At 58.3% G+C, this 26,741-nt stretch overlaps 1 protein-coding gene across 3 annotated transcripts; it reads right to left on the bottom strand.

Moving 5' to 3' along the window:
- Positions 1-344: 344 nt before the first annotated feature.
- On the bottom strand, positions 345-24,536 carry PRODH (proline dehydrogenase 1). 3 transcript variants are annotated; one of them, XM_024352941.3, is made up of 16 exons: positions 21,985-22,170; positions 20,799-20,975; positions 20,320-20,607; positions 19,144-19,352; positions 13,837-13,871; positions 13,200-13,349; positions 11,266-11,330; positions 10,968-11,084; positions 10,477-10,556; positions 9,492-9,573; positions 7,857-7,949; positions 7,589-7,735; positions 6,454-6,629; positions 5,034-5,132; positions 1,002-1,090; positions 345-926 (listed from the first exon to the last, which is right to left on the bottom strand). In XM_024352941.3, the coding sequence occupies exons 3-16, from the start codon at positions 20,359-20,361 to the stop codon at positions 739-741; spliced, it is 1,572 nt and encodes a 523-aa protein (XP_024208709.1). In that variant the 5' UTR covers positions 20,362-20,607; positions 20,799-20,975; positions 21,985-22,170; the 3' UTR covers positions 345-738. The 3 variants fall into 3 exon arrangements, with proteins under 3 accessions (XP_024208709.1, XP_024208707.1, XP_024208710.1); XM_024352939.2 differs by lacking the exons at positions 20,320-20,607; positions 20,799-20,975; positions 21,985-22,170 and adding an exon at positions 24,261-24,536; XM_024352942.3 differs by lacking the exons at positions 345-926; positions 1,002-1,090; positions 20,320-20,607; positions 20,799-20,975; positions 21,985-22,170 and adding exons at positions 4,664-4,768; positions 24,261-24,536.
- Between the last annotated feature and the right edge of the window lie 2,205 nt (positions 24,537-26,741).

Genomic DNA, 26,741 nt, shown 5'->3' on the forward strand with positions numbered 1-26,741 from the left:
AGGAGCCTGATGCAGGTCACTGGGATAGAGGACTCAGGGTGGCAGGAATGGCCTGAGGAGGAGCCCTGCGGGGAGGCGTGCCAGGCCCACCTGGGGAGCTTGGCCTCTGCATCTGCATGAGTCCCCTCCGTGCTGGCCTGGGCCCATGGGCCCTGCAGGGTCCTTGTGGAGTCAGGGTTGGGGGTGTCCAGCACCCTGGGTGGCCAGGTCTGTGCAGGGCCTGGCCCCCAGGAACAGATGATGCTGGAAGCCAGAGTTTGGGATGAGACTTCTCTGACCCTGTCTGAGCCACTCCCTCTTTGTTGCCCAGAGCTGACCCTGTGTGAGGGCAAAGGGCTCTCAGCTGCAGGAACAGTGGTTTATTGACCAGGCAGGCCTCCCCAGCCCGGCCACTGCTCCCCGAGGGGCTCGGGCTGTGTGGGCTGGCCTTGGCAGAAGGTGGACAATCCTCTAGGTCCAAGGACATGGGGGTCACAGAGGTGGGGGCCTTGGGCCCACACATCCGAGGAAAGTTCCTAACAGTTACCAGCGGCTATCCCAGGCAGGTATCAGGGTCAGCCCACACCTGAGTGCCCCCACCATTGGCAGGGCTGGGAGGCACCTGACTCCACCTCCAGCAGCTCTGCAAGTGTGGGGTGAAAAAAGGTGAATCTGTGTGAGGATGGGGTTGGCTGCAGTTGTGGTGATGGCCTGGGTGGGGGCCGGGGGTGCTGGAGGCTGAGGGTGGGCTGGCGGGTGCTAGGCAGGGCGATGGAAGAGGCTGCCAGTTCGGAGCCGCCTCAAGAGCTCCAGCCACAGCAGCTGCCGCTCCCGATGGGTGCCCTTCATGAGGCTGCTGTTCTCCAGGGCACGGCGGGACAAGTAGGGCAGCACCTCCATCACGGGGCCATAGGGCACGTACTTGTACACGGGGTAGCCGGCCTGGCCTGCATGGGGGCAGATACACCATGAGGCCCAGGCCCAGCACCGTACCCCATCGCACCAGGGAGGGCCCCACTCACCCAGCGGGAAGCTGATCTGGTCACACATGCCTAGCAGCTGTCCAAAGTACACCTGGTGGTCAGCAGGATGCAGGCCCAGCTCCTCCATCCTGTGCAGGTGAAGCCAGGAACTGAGGGCCAGTTCCAGGACACTGTCCCCGGTGCAGGGATACAGGGCTCCTGTCCCAGCTCTGAGCCTGTCCTGCCACCCCAGGTGCCCCATCTGCACTCTCCAGACTTCATCCCCTGCAAGGTGGGGCTGGGGTATGGGCTCTGCCTGGCCCTGCCCCAGTGAGGCCTCTTCCCAGCAGGACTCTGCTGGGCTGCCCTACTCTTCTCCCTGGGGAGGCCTCAGCCCTTAGCCAACAAGGCCTCCCACCTGCTTTCCCTCCCCTCTCCTCTCTCACCTCTCCTCTAGCTCCCTTCTTGGAGGTGCAGCCCTTCCTCGGGCCCTGACCCACCCAGCAGCCTGCCCCACAGGGCAGAGAAGCTCCTCAGCTCTCCTGCCATCCCTTCCTCAAGCCCCTCCAGGGTTCTGTGGTATGACTGGTCTCCGGCCCCTGCCCTCGCCCTCTGTGGGCTGCTGCTCTGCCCCATCCCCACAGCTGCTGTGTCCCACACAGCTGCCACCAGCCCCCGAGTCCTCGGAAGGCGGCTGCTCTGAATCGAGATGTGTTCCAAATGTCAAATACACACAGGATTTAGGAGACTTTCTAGAAAAATAATGCACAGTGCCGCGTTGCTTTTCTAAAAGCAACTGGAATACAATTTGAAGTAATATTTTGAATATTTTGGGTTAATTAAAATTATTCTTGAAATTCATTTTATCTTTTTCCTTTAACGTAGCTACTAAATTTAAAATTACAGATGTGGCTTGCATTATATATCTATTAGCACTGCTCAGATATTGGGGTGGGGCCCTCAACTCTGTCCTGTCTTCACACCACCCCTTATAGCGTCTTACAAAGATTCTCAGGGTCTGAAATATCCATGCAGTGACAGTTCTCAAGTTTCATCTCCAGCTTACTATATGCAGGTATCCCGGCTTAGCTGATCTGCACAGCACTGCGGTCCCCACCCTGGGGTGAGTTCCGCCTGCTGCTCACGCATCACCCGGGACCACCCAGTCTAAAGCAGGCACCCATCTCTGCCACATCGCCCTGGTCTCCATCTTGTGTCTTCCTCAACCCCAGGACATGAACTCGAGAGCCGGGCTGCCACTGCTGGCTGCCCCCTCCCCTGCTGGTGTGCACAGCCTCTGCCATGTGACTGCGGCTCCTCCCAGCGCAGGACAGTGGCTCACTCCACCTGGCATCTGGGCTTGGCCTCGTGAGGCACTTTGGCCAGCAGGGAGGTACCAAAGGTGACACAAGCAGAGGCTTGCCCTCTCCAGGCCTTCTGAAAGCCTGAGCCCAACACGTGCCCAAGCCTGGGCTGGCCTGTGGGATGCTGGACCCGGGATGCAGTCTCCTTTACTGCCCCAGCCATGAATGAGCTCATTAGGCCCTACCGGCCCCACATCACAGACGCAGGAGGGACACAGGCACAGCCAGCAGCAGAAGCATCAGCTGAGCCAGCCCACCCCTGGCCTACAGAACATGCCACTGTTCCAGCCTCTAAGTTTGGGGCTGGTTTGTTCCTTGGCCAAAGCCAACTCAGATTGTTTGAGGGTGGGTGGTGTGGCAGTCTGGGCCCAGCACAGGACAGAGCAGCTGCCATAGTCTAGAACCACTTACCCATGGGAGGGGACCCCAGCTCCCCAGAGCTCCCCAGCCACCCACAGCAGGGGCAGAGCTGAAGCCTGCAGGGGTCCAGCCTCTCAGGCAGGGATGTGAGCGTGGTACTGGGGGAGCCTGGCACAGGGCCCTTGGGGCCAAGAGGAGAGAGCCCGGCTGCCACTCAGGGGAGGGGGAAGCTGTGTCCACTGGGGAAGCCACTGCCACAGCAAGATAGTAGGGACAGACAGGTGCCGGGCGGAAGCTGGAGAGAGGAAGCCCTGCTGAGGGCAGGCTGTCCTTTCGGAGTTGGATGGTGATGTGTCTAGTCAGGCTGTGAGTCCACCAGCATTGAGAGTCCACCCAGAGGCTGGGAGTCCTGATGACAAGCTGAGAGCACCCCCCACCAGCTCCCGAGTGCTGGGCAGTGCTGGCCACCAGGCCTGTGCGTGTGGAGAAAGTGAGTCTGTCCAGCTCCCGAGTGCTGGGCACTGCTGGCCACCAGGCCTGTGCGTGTGGAGAAAGTGAGTCTGTCCAGCTCCCGAGTGCTGGGCACTGCTGGCCACCAGGCCTGTGCGTGTGGAGAAAGTGAGTCTGTCCAGTTCCCGAGTGCTGGGCACTGCTGGCCACCAGGCCTGTGCGTGTGGAGAAAGTGAGTCTGTCCAGCTCCCGAGTGCTGGGCACTGCTGGCCACCAGGCCTGTGCGTGTGGAGAAAGTGAGTCTGTCCAGCTCCCGAGTGCTGGGCACTGCTGGCCACCAGGCCTGTGCGTGTGGAGAAAGTGAGTCTGTCCAGCTCCTGAGTGCTGGGCACTGCTGGCCACCAGGCCTGTGCGTGTGGAGAAAGTGAGTCTGTCCAGCTCCGGAGTGCTGGGCAGTGCTGGCCACCAGGCCTGTGCGTGTGGAGAAAGTGAGTCTGTCCAGCTCCCGAGTGCTGGGCACTGCTGGCCACCAGGCCTGTGCGTGTGGAGAAAGTGAGTCTGTCCAGCTCCCGAGTGCTGGGCATTGCTGGCCACCAGGCCTGTGCGTGTGGAGAAAGTGAGTCTGTCCCATCACCGACACATCTATGACAATTAGCAGAGGGTCAGGGCACAAAAATGGGTGTGCTGCAATTTCAGGCCATGAAAAGGCAGCAGCATCATGAACAAAGGCTGAATGTGGGCATCACTGAATGATTTCAGAGCCGTGAGTCAGCTCCCCGAGCAGCACCAGGATGTGTCCTGTTGGCTGCAGCCCTGGCCCCAAGCCTGGCCCTGTGGCTTCACAGCTTCTTGGGGAGCCCCCTCGTGCCACAAGCCCTGGATCTGGGGCACCCTGCCCTGCTGAGAGTGGAGCTCCTGCTCAGCTCCTAGGAAGGCGAGAGCCAACGAGGCCACTGCCCAGGCCCCCGAGGGTTCTAGGGGGTCCCATCCCTGGGAAGGCGGAATCTGGGAGGGGAGGGGGACCTAGGACCCCATTGTGTGCACAGCTTGGGCTAAGGCATGAGATAAGACCAGGGTGACAGTACAGGAGTATCCAAGAACTGACTTCACCTAACTTCTGCATTTGACTTGTTAGAATTCTACCGAAGTTGTGCTCCATGGGACAAATATTTAAAGAGAAAACAAACCGTTACATTCCAGATGTAGTTAAAATGTTAAGGGAACTGCTTATAAATGAGGCAGCGCTGTGGAGGCCTCCTGAGGGACTGGGCTCCAACACTGCATTTGTACCTTTCAGGAGCCATCCGAATACCCTGATGAAATTTAGTTTTTTAATTGTGAAGTTTAATAAGTCAGATGTTAATTTTTAAAAGTCTGGGTACAGTGGCTGATGCTTGTAATCCCAGCACTTTGGGAGGCCAAGAAGGGAGGATCACTTGAGGCCAGGAGTTTGAGACCAGTCTGGCCAACACGGTGAAACCCTGTCTCTGCTAAAAATACAAAACATTAGCCAGGCGTGGTGGCACATGCCTGTAATCCCAGCTACTTGGGAGGCTGAGGCATGAAGAATTGCTTGAACTTGGGAAGCGGAGGTTGCAGTGAGCTGAGACCACGCCACTGCACTCCAGCATAGGTGACAGAGCGAGATTCTATCTAAAAAAAAAAAGTTAATTTTAAAAACCAACGTAACTGCAAAGAGCCATTGTGCTCTCACAGTCCGATGTCCAGAATGCCAGCGGGCCTGGGCCTGCCCACTGAAGCCACCCTCCAGCTCATTTCACCAGCCTTTCCCCACAAATGCCCGACCACCCAGCAGGTCGCTCTGCCCACCCTGAGCTCTGCACTGCTGCCACCTCTCCCCAGCCGGAGGAGACAACGGCTCAGGTTGGGGTTTCGGTGCAGGGTGGGGCACACCTACCTGCGCAGTGCGAAGCGCACTGTGTCCTCATTGTGGGAGGCCACCATCACCTTGGCCTTGGCGTTGTGCTTCAGCTCCTCCAGCACGTAGTCCAGGCACCTGTGGAGAGTGCCATGTGAGCCCAGTTCCAGGCCTGTGGCTGCCTGCACCTCTCATTACCAGCTGCACAGAGAGCAGGCCGAGGGCAGACCCAGATCCATCCAGTGAGCTGGCTCTTTCCAAGGGTATCCACAGGATCAGGAGGAACAGGAGCAGCATCTGCCCCTCCCAGCATCTCATGAAAAAGAAAGACCAGCAACCAAGCAAAAGCGATGTCTGGGACCAGACAATTCACGCAGAACCAGCTGGGGGGGCAGAGTCCCTGCATCAAACGTGCTGTGACTCTGGGGACCAGCCCAAACATGCCCATGAGCCTCATGACAGACACAGCTTTGCGTCTGGGGAGGGATCGTACAGTGCACCCTTGGCCCTGCAAGGAAATAAAAGGGAAGCAGGTCCCTGTAGGGCACAGTGGGGGTGGGCATCCCGGTGCACCAGGAAACCCGAGCAGTATGGCCCTCCTGCAGCGAGGACACTCAGCAGGCTTGACCACGCGCACATTTTCTCTGATCCAGCAAGTCCATTTCCAGCAACCTAGGACAGCTGCATCCTCAGACACAAAACCCCTGACAGCCCGTGTGTACCACAGAGGGTGACGGTATGTCCAGCGAGTCCGTTACAATAACCAGACTAAAAACCAATAAGATCAAAGATGCTGGACACATAGCCCCGGGCACTCCATGCTGGCTGTTGACAGCACCACTCTGCAAGCCCACACAAGAGGACCCAGATGGAACGCGAAATGAAAAACACATCAGGCAGAGGACACGCTACAACGCAAACAACAATGGCGGAGATGTGTGCGCTGTGGCACGACATGCACAGCGGCTGCAGGAGGGGAGCCAACCAGGAGACACTTGGGGTCTCTCTGAATTTGCAGCATGCACACACGCCTCTAAGAGGAAAAGCCCATGGTTGGCCAGCCTGTGCTACATGAAAAGATCACCAAGAAACTAGAGCAGTAAAAGCAGGTGCAGAACAGCTGATGGGCGATCCCACTGTGTGAACTGAAAAGCAAACAGGCTGAGCCTGCAGGGTGGGGCGGACCGGGTGTTCATGCACATCTCTGGATCTAAGTGTCTGCAGGAGCAAGCTCAGGGAACTGTGGCCAGTTTTGCTTTGTTCAATAGGCTTTTCTATATTTATAAAAGAATAACCTTAATGCTTTTGAAAAAGTAACACATGACATAAAAGCTGAGGAAATACCAGTTCTGACCTGGGGACACATGTGGCTGACAAGTTCAGTCTCCAAGCCTCTCCCTCAGGCCTGGTTTCTTGGCGCCCTGCCCTGAGAAGACAGAGGGGTGGGAGAGCTGCGCACCTGTGGTACATGGCGTTGGTGGCCTCGTACGTGGGGTTGATGGGGTCCTCATAGCCAATCTCTGCCGCACGGGCTCGCTCCTGGGCCAGGTATGCGCCCCGCACCAGCTTGGCCCCAAAACACCAGCCCTCACGGCGAGCCAGCTCCACGTCCAGGGTCACATTGTCATAGGCATCCTGTGGGGCCAGGGCCAAAAGTCACAGGGAGCCTGGGCAAGCCCAAGTGACAGCAGGATGGGGCCTTCCTGGGCCCAGGTGCAGTCACCAGGGCTGGGCAGCAGCTGCCTGGGGAGGTGCAGCTCAGGGCACCTGGAGCAGGTGTGGGTGAGGATGGTTCTCCAACCTCTGTCTCCAAGGAGCAATGGCAGTGGGGACATCTGCACCTTCCTCTGTGGCCTGTGGACAGCCCTGTGGGTGCAGCCCAGGTGCCAGCAGCCATCATGTGCTCCAGACTCCCAGGCCAACCAGGAGGGGTGCATACTGCATGCTCCTGCCTGGACCCCTCCCCATGCCACCCTGTGTCCTCTGGGCACCCGGCTCACCCCTGAGAGTTCTGGACCTGCTAACATCCCTGAGCAGTTTGGGGCCCACAGGCTAGGGTGGGCTCCCTGAATACATGTGACATCCTGGGTGAGTCTTTCCGGGGAGGGCCCAAAGCTTTCATGAGGTTCTTAGGGGCGCTGAACTGAAAACACGCTGGAGGAAATGGTCATGTGATGCCTTCCAAGTTTGGGGTGTCGGGTACATCTAGTGGACCCTCATAAAGATCGCTGTCTTCCTCTTGCTCCTTAGACACTCTTGGCTGGTTCTGAGAACCAGGGGAGAGGCTGCGGGCAGCGGGCCTTTCTTGCTACTCTGAGGCAGTCACCCTGGCCTTGGCCTCCTCTGCAGGCCTGGCTGTGACCACCATCTAAGGGGCTCTTTCCTGGACCCTGGGGCCCGCTGGGTGAGCTGTGCTGCAGAAGACCCCAACAACCCCTTGGGGGCACGGCCCACTCCCTCCTCCATCCCGTGAGCTCCCTGGTGGGTGCTGAGTGTAAAACCAGGCAAATGCCAGGGAGCTCAGATGAGAGGAGCCCCTCCTGTGGGGTCTCCAAGCCCCAAGGCAGGCAGGGAGGGGCTGAGCGGGGGCTTGCCTTGAGGTAGCACTGGTATGTGTTGAAGATGAGCGGCTTCTCCACATTGAACTTCCGCTGCATCTCCAGCGTCAGGCGGCTGATGGCCGGCTGGAAGTAGGTCTGCTCGGCATCCACCATCAGCCGCACGCCCATCTCTGTGGCTTTCTGAGAGGCGCAGGGGGTGGGAGAGTGGGAGCAACTGTTGCTCAAGTGAGGCAGGTGCCCTCTTCTGCATGAGTCCCGGGTCCCCAAGGCCCCAGCCCTCTGCCCGAGCGGGACAGCTCACCTTGGCCAGGACATCCATCCGCTGTAGCATCCTCGTCATCTGTAGCTCCTCCTCCTCAGTGAACCGGGACAGCAGGGGCTCCAGCTGTCCTGTCTGGGGGTGCAACATGCGGTCAGGCCACAGCAAGGGCTGGAAAGTGCCACCCTGAGGCCCAGGCTAAACCTCTCTCAGTATTCCCAGCCCACAGGAACCCTCTCACCCGTCTGTGCAGGGCTGGGAGGGAGGGCCACCTGGACAAGCAGCACAGTGCCCTGGAACCTCCAACGCAGCCAGTGCACTGCCCTATGCGGGGCCTAGGGGTACCATGAGGGAGCTCAGTGCCCATGTCAGTGGGCCCCGGGCTCAGTCCAGGCCTGCACTCCGAAGTGTGTACTCCCCAGTTCCCACAGAGGCCCCACCGTTGTGGGAGAGCCCCCTGCAGCTCCCATGTGACATTGAACAAGTGAACACTGATCACCCAATCGTCAAACAGAAGGGCTCCGCCCGGAGCAGGCAGAGGGCCCAGGAGGAAGACCCCTGGCTACAGGCAGACAGGGCAGTTGTGCAGCACATGCTGACACGTAGCCAGGGACCAGGGCAACCGCCAGGATGAGGCCTTCAAGGAGCTGGTGCTCAGAGGCCGTGGGGACCCATCCCGCAGGCCCTCCCGCTCACCCCTTTGCTGGCCCCAGCAGCCTTGCCTCACTGGGCACAAACAGTACCACTCTATCCCTTGCTACACCATGCTAAAGTCTCCAACAGCTGGTGGCCTTGGTGCACAGCCACACTGTACGCACTGTGCCCCGAGGCTCTGGGTCGGGGGCTCTAAGTTTGAGGCTGGGCCCTTAGTGGACTGGGGCTAGATGTGTCATGGAAAGCTGCCTCTGCAGGATGTTTTCTGAAGGTGCTTCTGTTCTTTCTTCGAATTCCAGTTTAAGCTGTGGTTTCAAGCAGTCTGCCAGGTCCTGGGCCCCCCTCCCACAGGCAGATGAGTCTCATTCCTCTCCCCACTGTATACAGGCTGGCCTGGTGACATGCTTCTAACAAACAGAACTTGCCAGAAAAGACACCGTGTGACTTCTGAGGCGAGGCAGGAAAAGGTCACCCAGCTTCTGCCTGCTCTCACGTCTTAGGGGACACTGGCCCTTAGAGCCCAGCTGCCATGTTGGGAAAAAGCCCAAGCCACAGCCAGCACCAACTCCCAGACATGTGAGTGGGCGCCTCCCCCAGGTCCCAGCACCACCACTCTGTGAGTACAGCTACCCAGGAGACCCCAAGGGAGGACTGCCCAGCTGAGCCCTGTCAACCCCAGAACCATAAGGCAGAAGCAGAGTGGCTGCTGCCGTTTCAGGCCTCTGAAGTTTGGGGTGACCTGATGCACAAGACAGATGACTTGGGGAAGGCCCCCAGACCCCCTCTCCTTGTGGTGTCTTAAGGCTCCGTGTGGGTCTCTGTCCCGCCAAGCACTCTGTGGACACTAGTGGGTTTGTCTTCTTCCCCCTGGACCATAGGGGGTCTGTGGGGCCATAGTGTGCAGTGATCTTGGTCATGTTAAGTTCCCAGGATAGGCAACAAGAGACACACGTGGCAGGCTGAATTCCCTTCTTAGCGCAGCGCCCTGCTGAGCTGGGCCTCACTGAGGAGCGGAGGTGTTACCTGTGCGTTGGGGACTACCAGGTGCTTGGACAGCTTGGTCCTGCTGTCGATGAGGCTGCTCCAGTCCAGCAGGTCCACGGTGCTGAGGGAGGAGGCGCATCAGCAGAGGGGGCACCCCCACCTCTGGGTGCTAGGGTCGGGTGGGGGATCGAGGCCCAAACCTGTCCGTTCACCACCCACCACAAAACCCACCTCGGTGTTCAGTTTTAAAAGATAGAGGAAATATAAATATTGTTTTCTGTTTAAAAATTTAAAACCAGTGGCGTGTGGTGGCTCAAACTTATAATCCCAGCACTTTGGGAGGCTACAGCGGGCAGGCCACTTGAGCCCAGGGGTTTGAAGCCAGCCTGGGCAACATGGTGAGACCTGGTCTCTATAAAAAATAAATTAATTTAAAAAATTTAAAACCAAAACACAAACAGTCCTGCATCTAGGCGGCTCTGAAAACACTGAGTACCCTAGGGCTGTTTTGGGCTTGTGGACGGGCCGAGCACAGGCAGCCAGGCAGGAGGCGGACACAGCTCTGGGGGGCCAGGGAGGACACAGTGGGCAAGGCTGACAGTGTGTGAGGGGATGGCTCACTACTGCACCACCCCAGTCACCTCCCCACTTCAACTGGAGGCTCCTGGTGACCTGGGTCCCAGCCCCTGGCTCCAAGGATGGGGCATGGGGCTCTGATCCTTCACCTGCCAGCGTGGACTCCAGGGAGGGCTGAGAGTGCCACCTTTGCTCTAGACCCAGATAATTCTATAAAGAGCCCTCTATGGGGTCTGTGCTGGCCCTGTGTCTCCCCTGCCCAGCCCAGCCCCAGCCTCAGGGACTCCTGAAGCCATCAAGTCCTGCTGTGTGAAAAGCAGTTCCTTCAGCACTGTCATCCCAGGGCCCACCCTCTCAGGCAGGGCAGCCAGGACTGGGAGACGTCACTGGGGCTTGGCTGGAACCATGGCTGATGCTCGTGTCCTCTCAGCCTGGGGGCTGCTCTCACCCAGACACTCCCAGGGTCTCTGCCGTGAACCAGTCCTCAATCTCAGCCCTGGATGCGATGCCCATCTTTGCGACACTTTCCTTGAGAAGTGAGAAGGCCTGGATCAGCCCCATTCACTCATATTTTATCCTTCCCCCCACCCATTGGCCTCTGGTGCTGTTTCTGGCTTTATTGCATCGTTAGTAAGAACAGGATCCATGTCTGGTTTGTTTCTACTGCATAGACAGGTCTATTCCCACCCCGCTGCTGATGCACGCCCACGCCCTGCAGGGCTGGGTCTCCAGCCCTCCTGCCAGCATCTCCCCTCTCTGTTCAGAGTCCCTCCGACCTCCTCCTCCCCACCAGGCCAACCCCAGCAGCTGCAGAGTGAGCCACGTGCCCTGGGTGAGTTCCCAAAACCACCTCCGACCACTGCCCACCATGCCCTGTGTGACCCCACGGTGCCCACCCCTCACAAGCCACGGGAGTAGGGAAGGGGAAGGCTGCCCCACCTGCAGCACCGCCACCTCCAGCTTGGTGTCCATGGCAGCCAGGCCCGCCTGCCCTTGCTCCACAGCCATTTGGTGAAAGAAGCACCTCCACTTGGCCAGCACCTCTGAGAACTGCAGCTGCAAACGCAGGCCTGAATGCCATCTGCACACGCCCCTGCCCAACCCAGTCCCCCACACAGCCCCTGTGGCCAGCTCAGGCCTCTAAGGCATGGGCACCTGTGTTTTTGGTGGATGCCCACAGCTGCCCTGAGATCTCGCACAGCACCAGACTCTGCAGGTGGAAGGTTCTAGCACTTACCAGAAACTGGGGTCTCCCCAGTGCCGTGAGCTTAATGGCTATGAAGCCGTCATCGCTGACTCTACCTGTCAGAAGCCACAGGAAAAGCCATGACAGCCCTGAGAGGTGCATGGAGGCAGCGCAGGGTGGGACAGGGAGGGCCAGGGCCTGGCCAGCCCACAGCAGACTCCTGACCCCACCCCACCCCGCCCATGAAGTCCTTGCACATGGCGCTCTGGAGGCCCTGTAGAGATGAGAGGGGGCTCCGTGGCGGGGTTTGTGTTTCCATGCAGGTGTGGGACAGCAGTGAGCACAGGAGCTGCCTGTCCCCTGCCAAGCAGCCCCCACAGACTCCCTGCCTTGGTTTCCTCCCCTGTGCCACCAGCACCATAGGCTGCTCACACGTGGGTCACAGGACCCAGAAATACCGAGCGTGGCTAAGACAGAGACACCCCAGCAAGGTCCCCTTGCTCAGGCCTCTGCCCCAGAGCCCGAACCTCTCAGGAACCTCTGACGCAAGCGCAGGCTCCTGCCCCCGTGCAGCCAGCCCGCAGTCCCACCCTGTCCTCCAGGCCAGCCCTCCTGCAGCATTCTTGCCCCTGACACTTCTTTCCAAGCAACAACCAGAAATGTTCCTTTAAAGTGAAAGCAGATCTTACCATCTCATCTTGTTTCACACCACCCCAATGCAGGGCCTTCCCCTTCCACCTGCCCTGGGAGAACAGGCAATGGACGAGGAGAAGACGCCCCTCACCCTGATGGCCCAGCATTCAGCTGGCCACTCTGACCCCCAGCCCCCGTCAGGAGGCGGCTTCCAAGCACTGCTCAGAAGTGCCAGGTGCAGCGGCATGCACCTATAATCCCAGCACTTTGGGAGGCCAAAGTGTAAGGTTCGCTTGAGGCCAGGAGTTTGAGACCAGCCTGGGCAACATGGTGAAACACCATCTCTACAAAAAATATGAAAATTAGCTGGGTGTGGTAGTGTGTGCCTGTAATCCCAGCACTTTGGGAGGCCAAGGTGGAGGGATCACTTGAGCCCAGGAGTTCCAGGCCAACCAGGGCAACATAGTGAGACCTCATTTTTTTTTTTTTTTTGAGATGGAGTCTCGCTCTGTCGCCCAGGCTGGAGTGCAGTGGCACGATCTTGGCTCACTGCAACCTCCGCCTCCTGGATTCAAGTGATTCTTCTGTCTCAGCCTCCCAAGTAGCTGGGATTACAAGCGCCTGCTGCCACACCCAGCTAATTTTTTGTATTTTAGTAGAGATGGGGTTTCACCATGTTGCCCAGGCTGGTCTTGAACTGAGCTCAGGCAATCCACCCGCCTTGGCCTCCCAAATTGCTGGGATTAGAGGGGTGAGCACTCCAGCCTGGGTGACAGAGCAAGATCCAGTCTCATTTGAAGCAAACAAACAAAAACATAAACAGGCCTGGGACCCGCTGCCCCTGACGGAGGGCTGCTGGGGCCAGCATGGGGCTGTGCAGGTCGAATGTTTCTAACACTGAAGGACACTGGGCCTTGCTGACCTCTGGCTTCTCCAGCCCTGGAAGCACCTGCTGCCCCCACCGCTGGCCCCCAGAGGCTGTGTCAGGGAAGGACAGAAGATGCGGCACCAGCTCCCTGAATGGAACCTCCACCCTGGGCTAAGTGTGGCTCGGCAGCTGACATGGACCAACTTCCTGCAGCTCCCGGTCCTGGCCCTGAGCCAGGGAGAAGGGTGGGGGGCATGAGGTGGGATCAGGGAACAGGGAGCTGGGGCAGGAGAGGAGATGCCTTCTGGGAGGCAGTGGGGCCCCTCAGGAAGGGGCTGAACAGTGAGGGACCCAAGTGTGATCAGAACCCAGCCCTCTGGCTCCTGCCCCAGCTTAGTGTTCACCCACCGGCACCTCCATGAGCCCAGGGGTCCGCTCAGGCTGGGACATGGCAGGGGTATAGCCAGCAAAGAGGGGGCCCCACCTGAGGCTTCGATGCAGCGCAAGAATGTCTCCATGTGGCTGTCGCACTTGGCCTCATTGGCGTAGAAGTAGGTGCGGGCACTGATGACACCATTCCTGCGGTCCCCGAAGGCCCGGTGGGCCTGGTATTGCTTGTCCCGCTTACTCGTGCCTGGAATAGCGAATGCACGGCCTGAGCACAGCTCCAAACACCCACCCCCAGCACCCACACACCAATACCCCAGGGCCCCTGCCCTCAGGAGGGCTCCAAGCGTAGTGGCCTTGCCAGCCTGGCCCTGGCACTGCACTGCCCCATGGTTCCCATCCCCAAGCCCACCCTCCTGTCTACACCGCGGCTCTTCCACCTGGAGTGCTGCATCCCCCTGGCTAAGCCTCCTCATGAGGCCAGGACGGCAGTCTCCTTAACAAAGACCTGGGTCCACCAGGAGGCCATGAGAAAGGAGCAGGGCGTCTCCCCAGACACTTGCGAGTATGTCAGAGCCCAGAGCGACAGGGCAGGTGCCCTGGACATAGGGAGGAGCCTGGGCTCCGAGGTCACCCCAAGGCCCACTTGTGCCCCAGCCTAGACTCTCTTGAGCCACCAAGGGGTGTGCGGAGTCGGGAGGGAGTCTGTTCCTGCACGGCAGCCTCTCACTCACCACTGCCATCCCTCTCCGCAGCTGAGGTGCAGGACCTGTGGGAAGGAGGGGGAGAGCAAAGGTCAGGGTCACACCACCTGAGCCTCAGGTGACAGGCACATTCCCACTGAGGCTGCACGGAGGGCCCCACCACAACCCCGGTGGAGGGTAGATTCCAAGGTGCAGCCCCAGCCCCACCCCTAGCCCGGGGTGGAACACTTGGGCCTGGGAGGGGCAGCAGTTTATGGGGCTGCTGTGTCCCAAGGGCTCAGGAAGCCCGGGGCTCCTTGTGGGTGGAGAAATCAGAACGATATTCCTGAGCTCTCAGAACAGCCCAGGGCTTGCAGCAGGTTCTCAAATAAAGGTAGTTACCTGGTTCCAAGACAGAGCCAGTCAGGGCTGAGAGGAACGGAGGCGGGAAGGCACCAGCACACAGAGGTCCCCAAATCCCCAGCGAGGCCCCCTTACTCAGGCCTCCGCCCCAGAGCCAGGGTCTCCCAGGCAGCTCTGATGCAAGCACAGGCTCCTGCCCCCGCACAGCCAGCCCTGCAGTCCCGCCCTGTCCTCCAGGCCGGCCCTCCTGTAGCATTCTTGTCCCTGACACTTCTTTTCCAAGCAACAACCAGAAATGTTCCTTTAAAGTGAAAGCAGATCTTACCATCTCATCTTGTTTCACGCCACCCCCCACCCAGGGTTCCCATCATTTCCTAGTAATGCCCAAAGTCCTGGGCCCCTGGCTTGGGCACCTCAAGACCAGTGAGGCCAGGATGCAGGCTGTCCCCCGCTAGGCTGGCCACACTCTGCTCAGCCAAGCCCCTGTCCTTCTTACAGGTGCCTCTCCATCCCCGCCTGGCCAGCACCCCCATTCCCCCTGGCCCCTCCCTTCTCTAGGGTACCTGGCTCCCCTCCCCCACGAGCCCTGCACCCCTGCCAGAGCCTCCTCTTCTTCCTCCTCCTCCCCACAGCCACAATCTGCTTCTGGCACTTGGTTTCAGTGCTGTGTCATCCAGGCTAGCAAGAGTTGCTGCGGCCATTAAGTCTACTGTGACAAAGCGACCATGGTCTCCCTGGCCCCCGGAGCAGCTCTGAGGGTCACCTGACTTTATATTCAAACCCTGATCAAGTCAGTGACCATGGAGAGAGCTCGGCTTCATGACCAACAGCACCCAGAGCCTTCCCGAAGCTCCCCAGAGGCGCTCGGACCCTCAGGGGCAGCTCTGCCCACACTCACAGGAAAGGAGAGGGTCCCCCTCAGATGCCGGGAAGGGGAAAGGCAGAGCAGTGGTCAGTGAGCCGCATTCCAGAGGCCTCCATGTCAAGGGGCCTCAGCTGCCCACTTTCCACCTGGCTGCTCAAGGAGCAAGCCCTGGGCCAGGAGCCCCCACCAGGAGGCCTTCCCTCCCACCCACTCCTGGGCAGCCCCACATGGGCCAGGGACTCCACATGTGCTGCCAGGGCCCCTGAGGCTGCAGCCCAGTGATGGGAGCTGGCAGGCAGATATGCTCTGGCCACCTTATGCTGACAGAGATGTGACAGAAGAGGGTGGAATGTCACCATGTGACTAGGGAACAGGCAGGCAGCACGTGAACCCCTGCCTGAGACAGGGAGCTCCTGGGCCCCTGGCTTGGGCACCTCAAGACCAGTCATGAGGTCAGCCCTAGGACCTTCACGCCAAGGCTTGGGTACAGCCAGGAAAAGCCATCCCCAAGGGGGACTCACTGTCTATGTTAAGGCCGGGGCGGCAGCCAGGGCCCTGCCCAGGGCAGAAACCCTCATGGCAAGTAACAGCAGACAGTGGGGACAGGGCCTCAGGGGCCTCCATGACCCTGAAGAGAAGGTCCCATCCTGAAACCGCACAGCCCACAGTTTGGATAACACGGGACTTAACCACAAAGGTGTCTGCCTGTGAGGCAGCCCACCTTCATGAAACAGGATCATTATCTGACAGGTCCCCAGGCAGATGAGTTCCCGCTCAGCATTCCCACAGCTGCTGTGTTCATCCTCTGAGGTGGGCCTGGCAGGAGAGGCTGGGGAAGCCAGGGCTGCTCCCTCTCCTGCTCTGACACACTCAGAGGCAGAACACCATAGGCTACCGCTGCTCCTCTCCGTGAACCTCCAGAGCACAGACCAGGCTGACACAGCCAAGCAGTGGCCAAGATGACCACACGGCACGTGCAGTGGCCAGAGGGGCAGCCAGGTCTCAGAGTGGATGGCTATGCAGCAAGGACAGGGCCACACTCTCCAACAGGCATCATGGATAAGTCACAAGGAGACACAAATGGTGGTTCCCAGGCAGGTCAGGGGTCCTATTTCCACTGGAGAAGAGGAAGAAAGCACCCTGGGAACAGCTGATTCAGAACTGCGGGTGCCACACAGGAAATCTGGCTTTCGCCACCTGGGACGTTGCCACGTCCTGGCTCAAGGCACCACAGGGAAGAGGGGGGCACATGGCACTGGCAGCTGTGGGGTGTTAGAGGAGGAAGGGTGAACCAGTGGATGTGGGGCCCTGATCAGGGTGGGGACCACATCCCAATGCCTCCTTAAAGCCAGGACCTGCCTCGTGCTCCCCCAGTCCCACCCCTCATCATGCCCAGGGCATAGTCTGTTGAAGGGCACATGATCGCACACATGGGCACGACCCGGGACAACAGAGGAGGGAAGAGCGACAAGGGGACATAGGGCAGAGGAAGACAAGCACGTGTCCCCAGGGGGTCTTCAGAGACAGCAGGAAGACCCTGACCACCCCCTCAGCCTCCACCTCAGCTCTGGGTGGCTGTCCCTGGGGACGTGATGCCTATTGAAACAAGCAGAGCATGGGGGTCCACACCCCGCCCTTGTCCAACTCTCTCCTGGAGGGAAGCCTGGCAAGCCGCTTCCTACCTGTACCCCCCTCCCCAGCTCCCCAACCCCCTGCCTCCCCAGCCCCTCGCTCAGGACACTCACTGCACACATATCCTGCCTCCAGCCAGCCCTGGGCCTGCACAGCCAGACCAATGCCCCCATCCACCCCCTAGGTGTTCCCTCACAGCCCAATCATCAGGAAGATGCCTTGGCCCCTTCCCCATCCCCAAGCCCTCAGCCTGCTTGGGGGATCCCTGGGACTCCTCTCCTGGGGTTGGGTGGGGCCCTGGCCTCTGGGAAGCATGGTCCCCCTCCTCCTCTGGGTGGGCATTGCCCTCCTGCACCTCCAGGCTCCCACCTCCTCTTTCTTTCTCGGGAGCACTGCTGGGACTCACTTTGCCATGCACTCAGACGCCTCCATCCTCCCTGGGCCTCTCACGGCCAGCACCACTTGCCATGGCCTTAATTTGGGGCGGTGGCCTCAGTGTCTCTCCCCAGAGTAGAGCCCATGGCCCTTGTGACAGGAGGGTAGGTTAGGAAGGCAGATCTCTAAGCAGTTCCCTGCACTAGGGTCTGCGTGACTGGTCACTCCTGGCCAAGCAGGCCATGCTGCAGTGTGGACATCAGACCAGTGCTTGCAGACCCAGCCCTACCCCCATGGCTCAGGCCCCTCTGAAAGCACAAAGCAGCTGAGCTCGGTAGGTGTCCTCAGCATGCACCCCTGTGAGGACAGGAGGGAACCCTGTTCACTTCCCAGAGCTGGAGCAGGACCCCTGCAGACAGCAGCCACCAGCAGCAAGACAGGTGAATCCCTTGCAGGGCAAGGGACTCAAGCTCCTAAGGACACAGGTGCCCAGCCCCCTGGCAGAGTGCAGGCCAGTCCACCTCCAGACACTCAGCCTGCAGGGCAGGGAGGAAGCCAGGCAGGACCACCCTGGGAAAGGGGTCTTTTCATACCAGAGGCGCCTGAGAGGAAAATCCCATTGTGAAACCAAGTCCCCACCCAGACTCCTTCTGAGAACACACAGGCCATTGGTTATTCAACAGGCAGCTCAGCAAAGGCTGCAGCCAAGAGCTCAGGCAGCTGCGAGGCCCACGGGGCCTGCTAGGAACACAGTGGGGTGCTGGGGCTGGAGTACCCCACCTTCAAAACAGCCAATCGCAAGGCAGGGGCTGGGCTCCCCTGGCCAATCCTCTCCAGGCAGCTGGCAGCCGACATGCTGAGGCAAGCCTCAGACATTCCGTTCCCAGGGCTGGAGGCCTCATGTGACTGCCTTTCCCTCCCCTTCCCAGGCCAGCCACCAGGGGAGGGGCAGGAACAATTACCAAGGCCTGACCAGGTCCACAGAGGGACTGTCCCAAGCCTTATGTGGGTCAGGCCCGGCTGCTGTCAGGGTGCAGGGGACCCAAATACATAGGAAGACATAGGGAGATCCCATCTTTACAAAAAAAAATTAAAACTTAGCCAGGTATGGTGGTGCGTGCCTGTGGTCCCAGCTACTTAGGGGGCTCAGATGGGAGGATCACTTGAGCCCAGAAGGTTGGCTGCAATGAACAGTGGCACCACTGCACTCCAGCCTGGGCAACAGAGCAAGACACTACTTTTAAAAAACTGGTTGAAAGAAATCAAAACAAGAATAATATTTTGTGATACAAGAAAATTATATGAAATTCTAATTACTATGGCCCTACTGAGGCAGAGTGAAGCCATTGTGGCAGGGAGGGTGTGGCCCGACTGAGAGTCTGTGCTACCTGGCTGTTTACACAAACTTGCTGACCTGATGGAGGAGGCTCTGCTACAGCCTCTCTTTTGCAGGGATTCCTGACCCGCAGGCAGGTCCCACTGCCCGACCCTTGCCTGGCCTCAGCCTGCCCTGCAGTTGTGGAACCTCCCAGGCCTGGCCCCTGCCCCATTGTCAGTGGAGAAGGGAATTGAAGCCAGGAGCAGTGTAGCAGGCCGGCCTGGAGTCAGCTCCTGGAGGCCACTAACCTGATACAGGGCCCCTTCCCTGGGCAGTGAGTGTAGAGGGCAGTTGGTACCACCCTGACCCGCCCTCCTGGGCAGGACATCAGGACAGAACAACAAGACCACGTTTCCCTCCACTTCCTGGAGCAGTCCCTGGCTCATGGGAGATCCAGGCGAGACCAACCATTCTTTGCAGAGTGCTTGGTTCATATGCTGGTGCCTGTGCCCCTCCAGGCGGTGGACTAGATAGGGCCAAGGGCCATTCTGTACTCTGCTTCCTCAGGCCTCACGCACACCAGGCCTCCCATGAAAGCCCAGAGCTGTCCACCGCATGAAACAAAAATGCAAGAACTCCAGGCAGAGCCCAGGAGGGTCATCGGTAGTTGGGCTGACCAAGCTCTCCTAGCCTTGGCCTCTGCCCAGCTGAGGCTGAAGCCCAGCAGCTGGACACATCCCACCTGCTCCCACTGGGTGCTCCAGGGTCATGATCAGAAAGCCCGCAGACACCGGGCAGGCCTTACTCCATCTCCTTGTGCTCTGCCTCCTCGGGGCTCAGGTCCTCCTCCACTCCATAGTCCAGGATGGCGCTGACACCGAAGGCCCTGTAGTGCCGAAGCAGGGGCTGGATGGACTCCTGGTCCTCCCCGGCTACAAAATGCCCATAGAAGGTCATCTTCATGAGCTTGTTGAATAGCCTCTGTCCTAGAAGTTTCCTGGAAACATACAGCAGCTGAAAGGCAAAGGGAAGCCGCTGTCCTGGGCTGCCTGAACTCTCCTTCCCCAGCAGGGCACCGCTGCTCATCCCCGACCACACTTCACCCCAGCCATGGGGCCTCGATATGGTCTCTTGGCGACTGGGCTTTCAGGGTCAATTTCATGGTGAAGACCAGCTAAAGCCACTTGCTTCTCCACCCTGTCCATCACTCCAGTTCCCATCCAGGGCAGAGAGACCACAGGAGGTGCTGCCTGCTTGGCCTGAGGACACTGTTCCCACCTGGACTCTGCCCCTTCAGGGCCCCACCCATGAGTCACTCCAGCGGCACACAGTGGGTGCCTGACCACTGCTTGGTGGATAAAAAGGAGAATGGCCAGCCTCCCTGGGGATGACAGCCGGCATTTTGAGACCACCCTCTGTATCCACACCTTGGTAGTTCTGCTGGGGAAGAGGAGGATCTAACTTGACTTTCTGGTACTTGAGTGCCCAGATTTTTCAATGTTTTGTTCCCTCTTATCCCAAGTCCCTTAAACAGTGTGACTGGCATGAGGCCAGCCCCTGAATGGACGCTAAATAACAAACGTGTGAAACTCAGGCTGAGTCTGCGCCCGGCTGGAGGGAGGCATGCCCTGGCGACAAGGACAATGAGCTAGGTGACAGTCCATAGGGGCCTGTGAGATGACTCCCACCCCAGGACCCATGCGCTCTGCAGGGTCATCTGGGGCTGACCAGCCACTCTGACAGACGCTGCCCGGGAACTGTCTGTCTCCTCCAATCATATTTCACCACGTCGCTCATTCAGATGTCCCAAGCTGCCATGCACCAAGCACCTTTTATAGACTGGAAACAACCAAAGGAAACTGACCAGGGTCTCACATCCTGGTGGTAAAGGAACCCCAAAGGGGAAGGAGGGACTCTGCCTATGACTCAGGACAGGGGGATGGGGCAGTGCCTGCAGGGTAGGGCAGGGGTGTTTACTAACCCAGATCCAGGAGTGGGGCTTGCCAAGGCGAGGAGATGGCATGGACAACTGTGGGAGCTCCAGCACGGGGGACAGCCAGGGCAGAAAGGACAGGGACAACGAGAGGCTACTTGGAGAGGAGGGCCGAGTGTGATGCTCAGAAGCACACCTCCGCGTTGTGTCTGCTGCCCCTGCCGACTCAGCCCCAACACAGGAAGAGCCTGGGGTTTCTCAAACCCAATGGATACTAGAACTCCTTTTATGTGGGGAGCATCTCTTGAGACCGTAGTTTCAGGAACAACTTCTAGTCTAAGCAAAAGCATTAGCGAGTCAAATACTTACACCCAAGCCAGCCCTGAGCACCCACACGCCTGCCCACAGGCAGACATAGCCCCACAGCCTTACCCTGAACATTGGTGCCCCATGGAGACGCCTCCTGACCATCACCCCTGGGCACGCCATGGGGCAGCCCCAAGGACCAGGGTTTCCCAGGCACTCACCCCTGCCTTCCTGCAGCCTCCAAGCAGAATCTGACTTTACTGCATTTTGTTCTTTTATCAAGAGGATTAGAAACTGGAAAATGAACAGGCTGACATGTTCTCCGTCTCCCACTGAGCCTGAGCCAGGCCTCATTCCTGCTGGCAGCACCCAGGGATAGTCGGGAGAACAGGATGGGTCTGAAACATATCAAAGATCACCCAAGTGGCAGGCGGGGCAGAACTGGGGACCTGAAAACCATCACTGGGCTTATCCACATCCGCTCTGAGAGAACCATCAGAAAACAACAGGAGGGAGGGTGGGCAACTGTCTGCTGCAGGGGCCGGCACGACTGCCGCACAGGGCCACGCAGTCTCCCTCTACCTAACTGCTCGCCTCTGCACGGCCAGCACTAAATGAAGGGGCGGGAGCCCAGGCTGCACTGACTCCAGGGATGCTTATTCACAAAGATGGGGGGCTGGGGGACTGGGCCTGGGCTGAGGGTGGAAGCTCCCTGCACAGGGCTGCAGAAGCACACAGGCAGGGCTGGCAAGTTTTTTATTTATTTATTTTTAGAGGCAGGGTCTCACTCCTGGGCTCAAGCGACACTCCTATCTCGGCCTCCAGAGTAGTTGGGACTACAGGCATGCACCACCACACTCAGCTAACTTTTTTTTTTCTTTTTTTTGAGGCAGAGTTTTGCTCTTGTTGCCCAGGCTGGAGCGCAGTAGCACAATCTCGGCTCACTGCAACCTCCACCTCCCAGGTTCAAGCGATTCTCCCGCCTCAGCCTCCCAAGTAGCAGAGATTACAGGCGCACACCACCATGCCCAGCTAATTTTTATATTTTTAGTAGAGATGGGGTTTCTCCATGTTGGCCAGGCTGGTCTCGAACTCCTGACTTCAGGTGATCCACCCGCCTCGGCCACCCAAAGTGCTGGGATTACAGGCATGAGCCACCACACCTGGCCCCAGCTAACTTTTAAAAATATTTTGTAGAGACAGGGTTTCACGATGTTGCTCAGGCTGGTCTTGAACTCCTGGCCTTAAGTGATCCTCCTGCCTTGACCTCCTGAAGTGCTAGAATTACAGGCGTGAGCCACCATGCCTAGGCATGAGCCTAGGGCTGGTAATTTTAAAGCTGACTCCACAGCAAAGCAACCACTTTAACACCATCCTGGTGTCACTGATGTCCCCGCATGGCACTACCTGAGACCAGGGCAGCCCCACATCTTCTTCAGGTGAGGAGCTCCTTCAAGGATTTAGAAACCTGCATCAGTAACACATACACTTGTACCCCCTGTGAAAGACTCAACCGAATGTGTGCAGAGTAACACTTGTAGAGCCGGTTCTCTCCCCCCCCCCCGCCCCCCCACTCAGGGAACCACTGTCATCACGGGTCCTGTCCCTTCTGTGAGGGCACACACCCAACCTCAGTGCTGTTGTCATGGAAATCCTGGGACTTTCCTAAACCCTCCTCAATAAGTCTGGCTTTCAGGCAAGGGTGGGCCCCACTGCTGTCCCCATCCAAGGCAGCAGCTCAAAGATCAGCTACTGCAACCTGACACGCCTGTGGCAGATGTGGCCTCACTGCCCGGGTGCCTCACAGACCTGTGCTGGCTCAGCAGAAGGAATCTCCCCACAGCCCAGAGGGCGAGGGAAGGAACTCCCCTCTGGCCTGCTCACAGGACCAGGTTCTAGTGAGCAGCTCAGAAGCCCAGGACCTCGCCTCTGCCTTCTTCCAGTGCTGAGGCTGCCGACACCCATGGGACCACTAGCAAGACAACAGTACAGACCCCACTGAGGGGCTTCCCCGGGCACAGGTGGGACCCTAGGGGAGCCTGGGAGAGGTCGCCTCTGGATGCCCTGCCTCTTCCAGGTACTCACAGCACCATCCCTGAGCCCTGGCACTTGCCGCAAGAAGGCACCCAAGGGACAGCGGAGCCGACAGTTTCCTCCCACAGTCACGGAACAGCACCTGGCATTCCCCGCAGCAGACTGGGCACCAAACCCCACACCCAGCTCTGCTGGCTTCTCTGTGCAACAACTTGTCTTGAATCTAGACAAGAAACCTTAGGGCTGTGCCTACAGAAACCTGACCTGGTGCCTTCCTAGTCCCCTCCCCATCCTGGCCACGCTTAGGGCTGTGCCTAGAGAAACCTGACCTGGTGCCTTCCTAGCCCCCTCCCCATCCCAGCCATGCTTAGGGCTGTGCCTACAGAAACCTGACCTGGTGCCTTCCTAGTCCCCGCTCTATCCCGGCCACAAGGTGGGCATGGCTTCTGCACGACTGGCCCCAGCTGCCACCTAGGATGCCCGTCCTTGCCCTGGGCAGGGACCTGTGGCTGGCCACTCCCTCCCCTGGCATTCCTGTCCTGCTGCCTCCTCCTCCTATTGCAGCACCACCAGCACTGGCTTCTCTTTTGGGATGCCCCTTAGATGTGGGCACTCCCCAAAGCCTCCACATCGCCGTCCCTCACCTTGCCAGTTCCTCTACCTGGGATGTCCCTTCTCGCCCTCCTGTCTCCTTGGCCAGGGCTCTCTATGGCCAAAACTTGACCTTAAGACATCCTTGTGTGCACAAGCACAGCAATGCCCTCCCAGAGCCCTCCATCTGTCCAGTTCAGCTCCTTCTTCCTCCACCATCCTCTGCACTCCCGCCACCACGGGTCCTAGGCTGACCTTGGCGCTCCCCATGGGATTCGGGCCAACAGCATCTGACTCTGATTTCGTGAACCCCTGCCCTCACCTCGCACCCGCCGAGGCCTCACCTAAGCTCAAGTGTGGCTCGGTGCTTCTCATCTGACACCGTCCCCCGCCTTCCCCCGCCTCCTGTTGAGGCCAGGGGTGCAGCCCCCAACCTCTGTACAGTCTCACCTGAGAAATCAACACCACCAGACCCCCTGGTGCCAACAAACGGAACCTTGCAAACTCTTCCCAGGGTCACCTGGAGATAACCGTCATCTCTAGTACCCCTAGGCTGATGCGGCTAAAACAGTGTTCTGCTTGTTGCCCCCCACCACCGCCACCAAAAGCCCTGACACTTTTTAAAGTTACCATGGGTGAGTTCAAAGCTGGGCGTTTGAGGGGCTTCCCATTTTTCCCCAACAGTGTTCTCAGAGTGGCCGTGTCTGGGAAGCGGCTGGGTCCCGGGGTTTGAATTCTGGGGTCCCAGGCTATGAGCCCTACACCAGGATTCTCTTGTCTCAACATGAAGAATACTCCATTTTAAATTCCAAGTGATAACTCTGTATTCCCACAAGTGATATATATCGTAAATATTAAAATGACTATTGTTTTTAGTTGGTAGACATCGACAAATAGGAAAATTTGCGAGGTCCGAGAGGGACTGCAGGAAACGCCTCCCTTCCTGGCTTCCCTTGCTCCAGGAGATGCTTGGGAGGCACCCGTTTCAGGCCAGGAAGCTCCGTAAAGGCTCCCGGGACCGGCAGAAGCCCCCGCGCCCCCGCCTGCACCCCGCGCACCTGCTCGTGGCGCGCCAGCAGCGCGGGCCAGGCGCACAAGCGCAGCACCAGCAGGCTGCGCGCCAGCTCCCAGGTTCGCCGGCTGCGGTACGCCTCCTGCGCGTTGCCAAAGTCCACGGCGGGCACCGGCGGCCGCACTGCCCTGGCCGACCCACCTCCTGGCACGGCCGCTGGGCCCGCTGCGGGCTGCTCGCGGGAGGCCGGCGCCGTGGACAGCGGGACGAAGCGGGGAATGCAGGGGCGCAGCGCGGGCAGGGCGCGCCTCAGAGCCATGGCGGGACGGCGGTACCCGCCCGGGCCGCTTAAGTATGCGCTGTTGGTCCCGCCCCGCCCCGCCCCGCCCCGCTCGGTCCCAGAGGCCTCACCCTATATTCCTGACAAATGCCAGACAAGCGCTTAGACTTCACAAGCACCCTGGCACTTCAGCTGCATGGTGGGGACCCTCTGCCGGCAGGGCTGAGGCCAAGGCCCACTGGCTTCCCAAAGCCTCTGCTCCTGCTCGCCGTGAAGACAGCAACAGAGTGAGACCCTGTCTCAAAACAAAAATTATGTATTTTCAGATAGCTTGAAGGAGAATATTGAGTGTTCCTAATGCAAAGAAATAATAAATGTTTGAGATGATAGGTATGCTAATTACCCTCATCTGATCACTATACACGTACAGAAACATCACTACGTACCCCACAAATATGTACAATTATTACGTGTCAACTAAAAAATAAAAATAGCCGGGTGTGGTGGCTCACACCTGTAATCTCAGCACTTTGGGAGGCCGAGGCAGGAGGATCTTTTGAGCCCAGGAGTGGCAGAGCAGTCTGGGCAACATAGTAAGACCTCGTCTCTACAAAAAAATACAAAATTAACCAGGCATGGTGTTGCGTGTCTGTAATCCCAGCTACTCAGGAGGCTGAGGTGAGGGGATTGCTTGAGCCCAGGAGGTTGAAGCTGCAGTGAGCTATGATTGTGCCACTGAACTCCAGCCTGGGCAATGGAGGGAGACCCTGTCTCAAAAATAAAAGTGAATTTTTTTTTTTTTTGAGATGGAGTCTTGCTCTGTCGCCCAGGCTGGAGTGCAGTGGCATGATCTCAGCTCACTGCAACCTCTGCCTCCCGGGTTCACGCCATTCTCCCACCTCAGCCTCCCGAGTAGCTGGGACTACAGGCGCCTGCCAAGCCTGGCTAATTTTTTATGTTTTTAGTAGAGACGGGGTTTCACCGTGTTAGCCAGGATGGTCTTGATCTCCTAACCTCGTGATCCGCCCGCCTCCGCCTCCCAGAGTGCTGGGATTACAGGCGTGAGCCACCACGCCCGGTGAATTTTTTTTTTTAAAGAAAGATTCCAGACACAAATGGCCACAAGTTGTATGGTTCGTTTTATATGAAGAGTTCAGAATAGACAAACCGATAGAGACAGAAGTCACACGAAGACAAGCCCATAGTGTAGCCTGGTGAGTATGGCACTGGTGGTGGTGCCTGGAGGTGGAGGACGGGAGGAGTGGGAGGGGCTGCCAAGGCCCACGGAGTTTCTTTGGGGTCTGGAAATACTCTGGGGCTAGAGAGTGGTGATGTTTGCTCAACCTTGTGTATAGACTAAAAAACCATTCAATATCTCAATATCTCAATAAAGCTGTTATTTTTTTTAAAAAAGCAAAGTTCTAGCATTTGCTTCAAGGAAGCCTGTGGCCCTGCACAGAGGCGAAGGTGGGCAGGGGCTGCCGGGGCAGGGCTGCAGAGAGGGCAGGGGGAGAAGCGAGGGGTACAGACATCACAGAGATCACCGCTCACATCCAGACCATAGCAGGGCAGGCCTAGCACTGGGTGCCCAGGCCCACGGGAGAGCCCACCTGTGAGGGCACCTGTGGGAACAAGGCTGGCCTGAAAGTCACTGGCTCCATGTGACAATCAATGAAACAACTGAGTTTCACAGGAGCTCTGTAAATCCTAGGAAGCAGGTCTTACGCTCAGCTGGGGACCCTTGGCAGGTGGCTACCCTGAGCCAGCTGATGGCTTTTTTTTTTTAAGAGACAGGGTCTCTCTCTGTTGCCCAAGCTGGAGTGCAGCCATGTGATCACAGCTCACTGTGGCCTTGAACTCCTGGTGTCTCATGTGTCCATGTGAAGGGACCACCAAACAGCTTTGTATGAGCAACAAGGCTGTTTATTTCACCTGGGTGCAGGCAGGCTGAGTCCAAAAAAGGAGTCAGCAAAGGGTGGTGGGATTATCATTAGTTCTTAAAGGTTTTGGGATAGGTGGTGGAGTTAAGAGCAATGTTCTGGGGGCAGGGAGTGGATCTCACAAAGTACATTCTCAAGGGTGGGGAGAATTACCAAGAACCTTCTTAAGGGTGGGGGAGATTATGAAGTACATTGATCAGTTAGGGTGGGGCAGGAACAAATTACAATGGTGGAATGTCATCAGTTAAGGCTATTTTCACTTCTTCTGTGGATCTTCAGTTGCTTCAGCCCATCTGGATGTATCCGT

This window comes from Pan troglodytes, chromosome 23 (genome assembly GCF_028858775.2).
Source record: "Pan troglodytes isolate AG18354 chromosome 23, NHGRI_mPanTro3-v2.0_pri, whole genome shotgun sequence".
NCBI lineage: Eukaryota > Metazoa > Chordata > Mammalia > Primates > Hominidae > Pan > Pan troglodytes.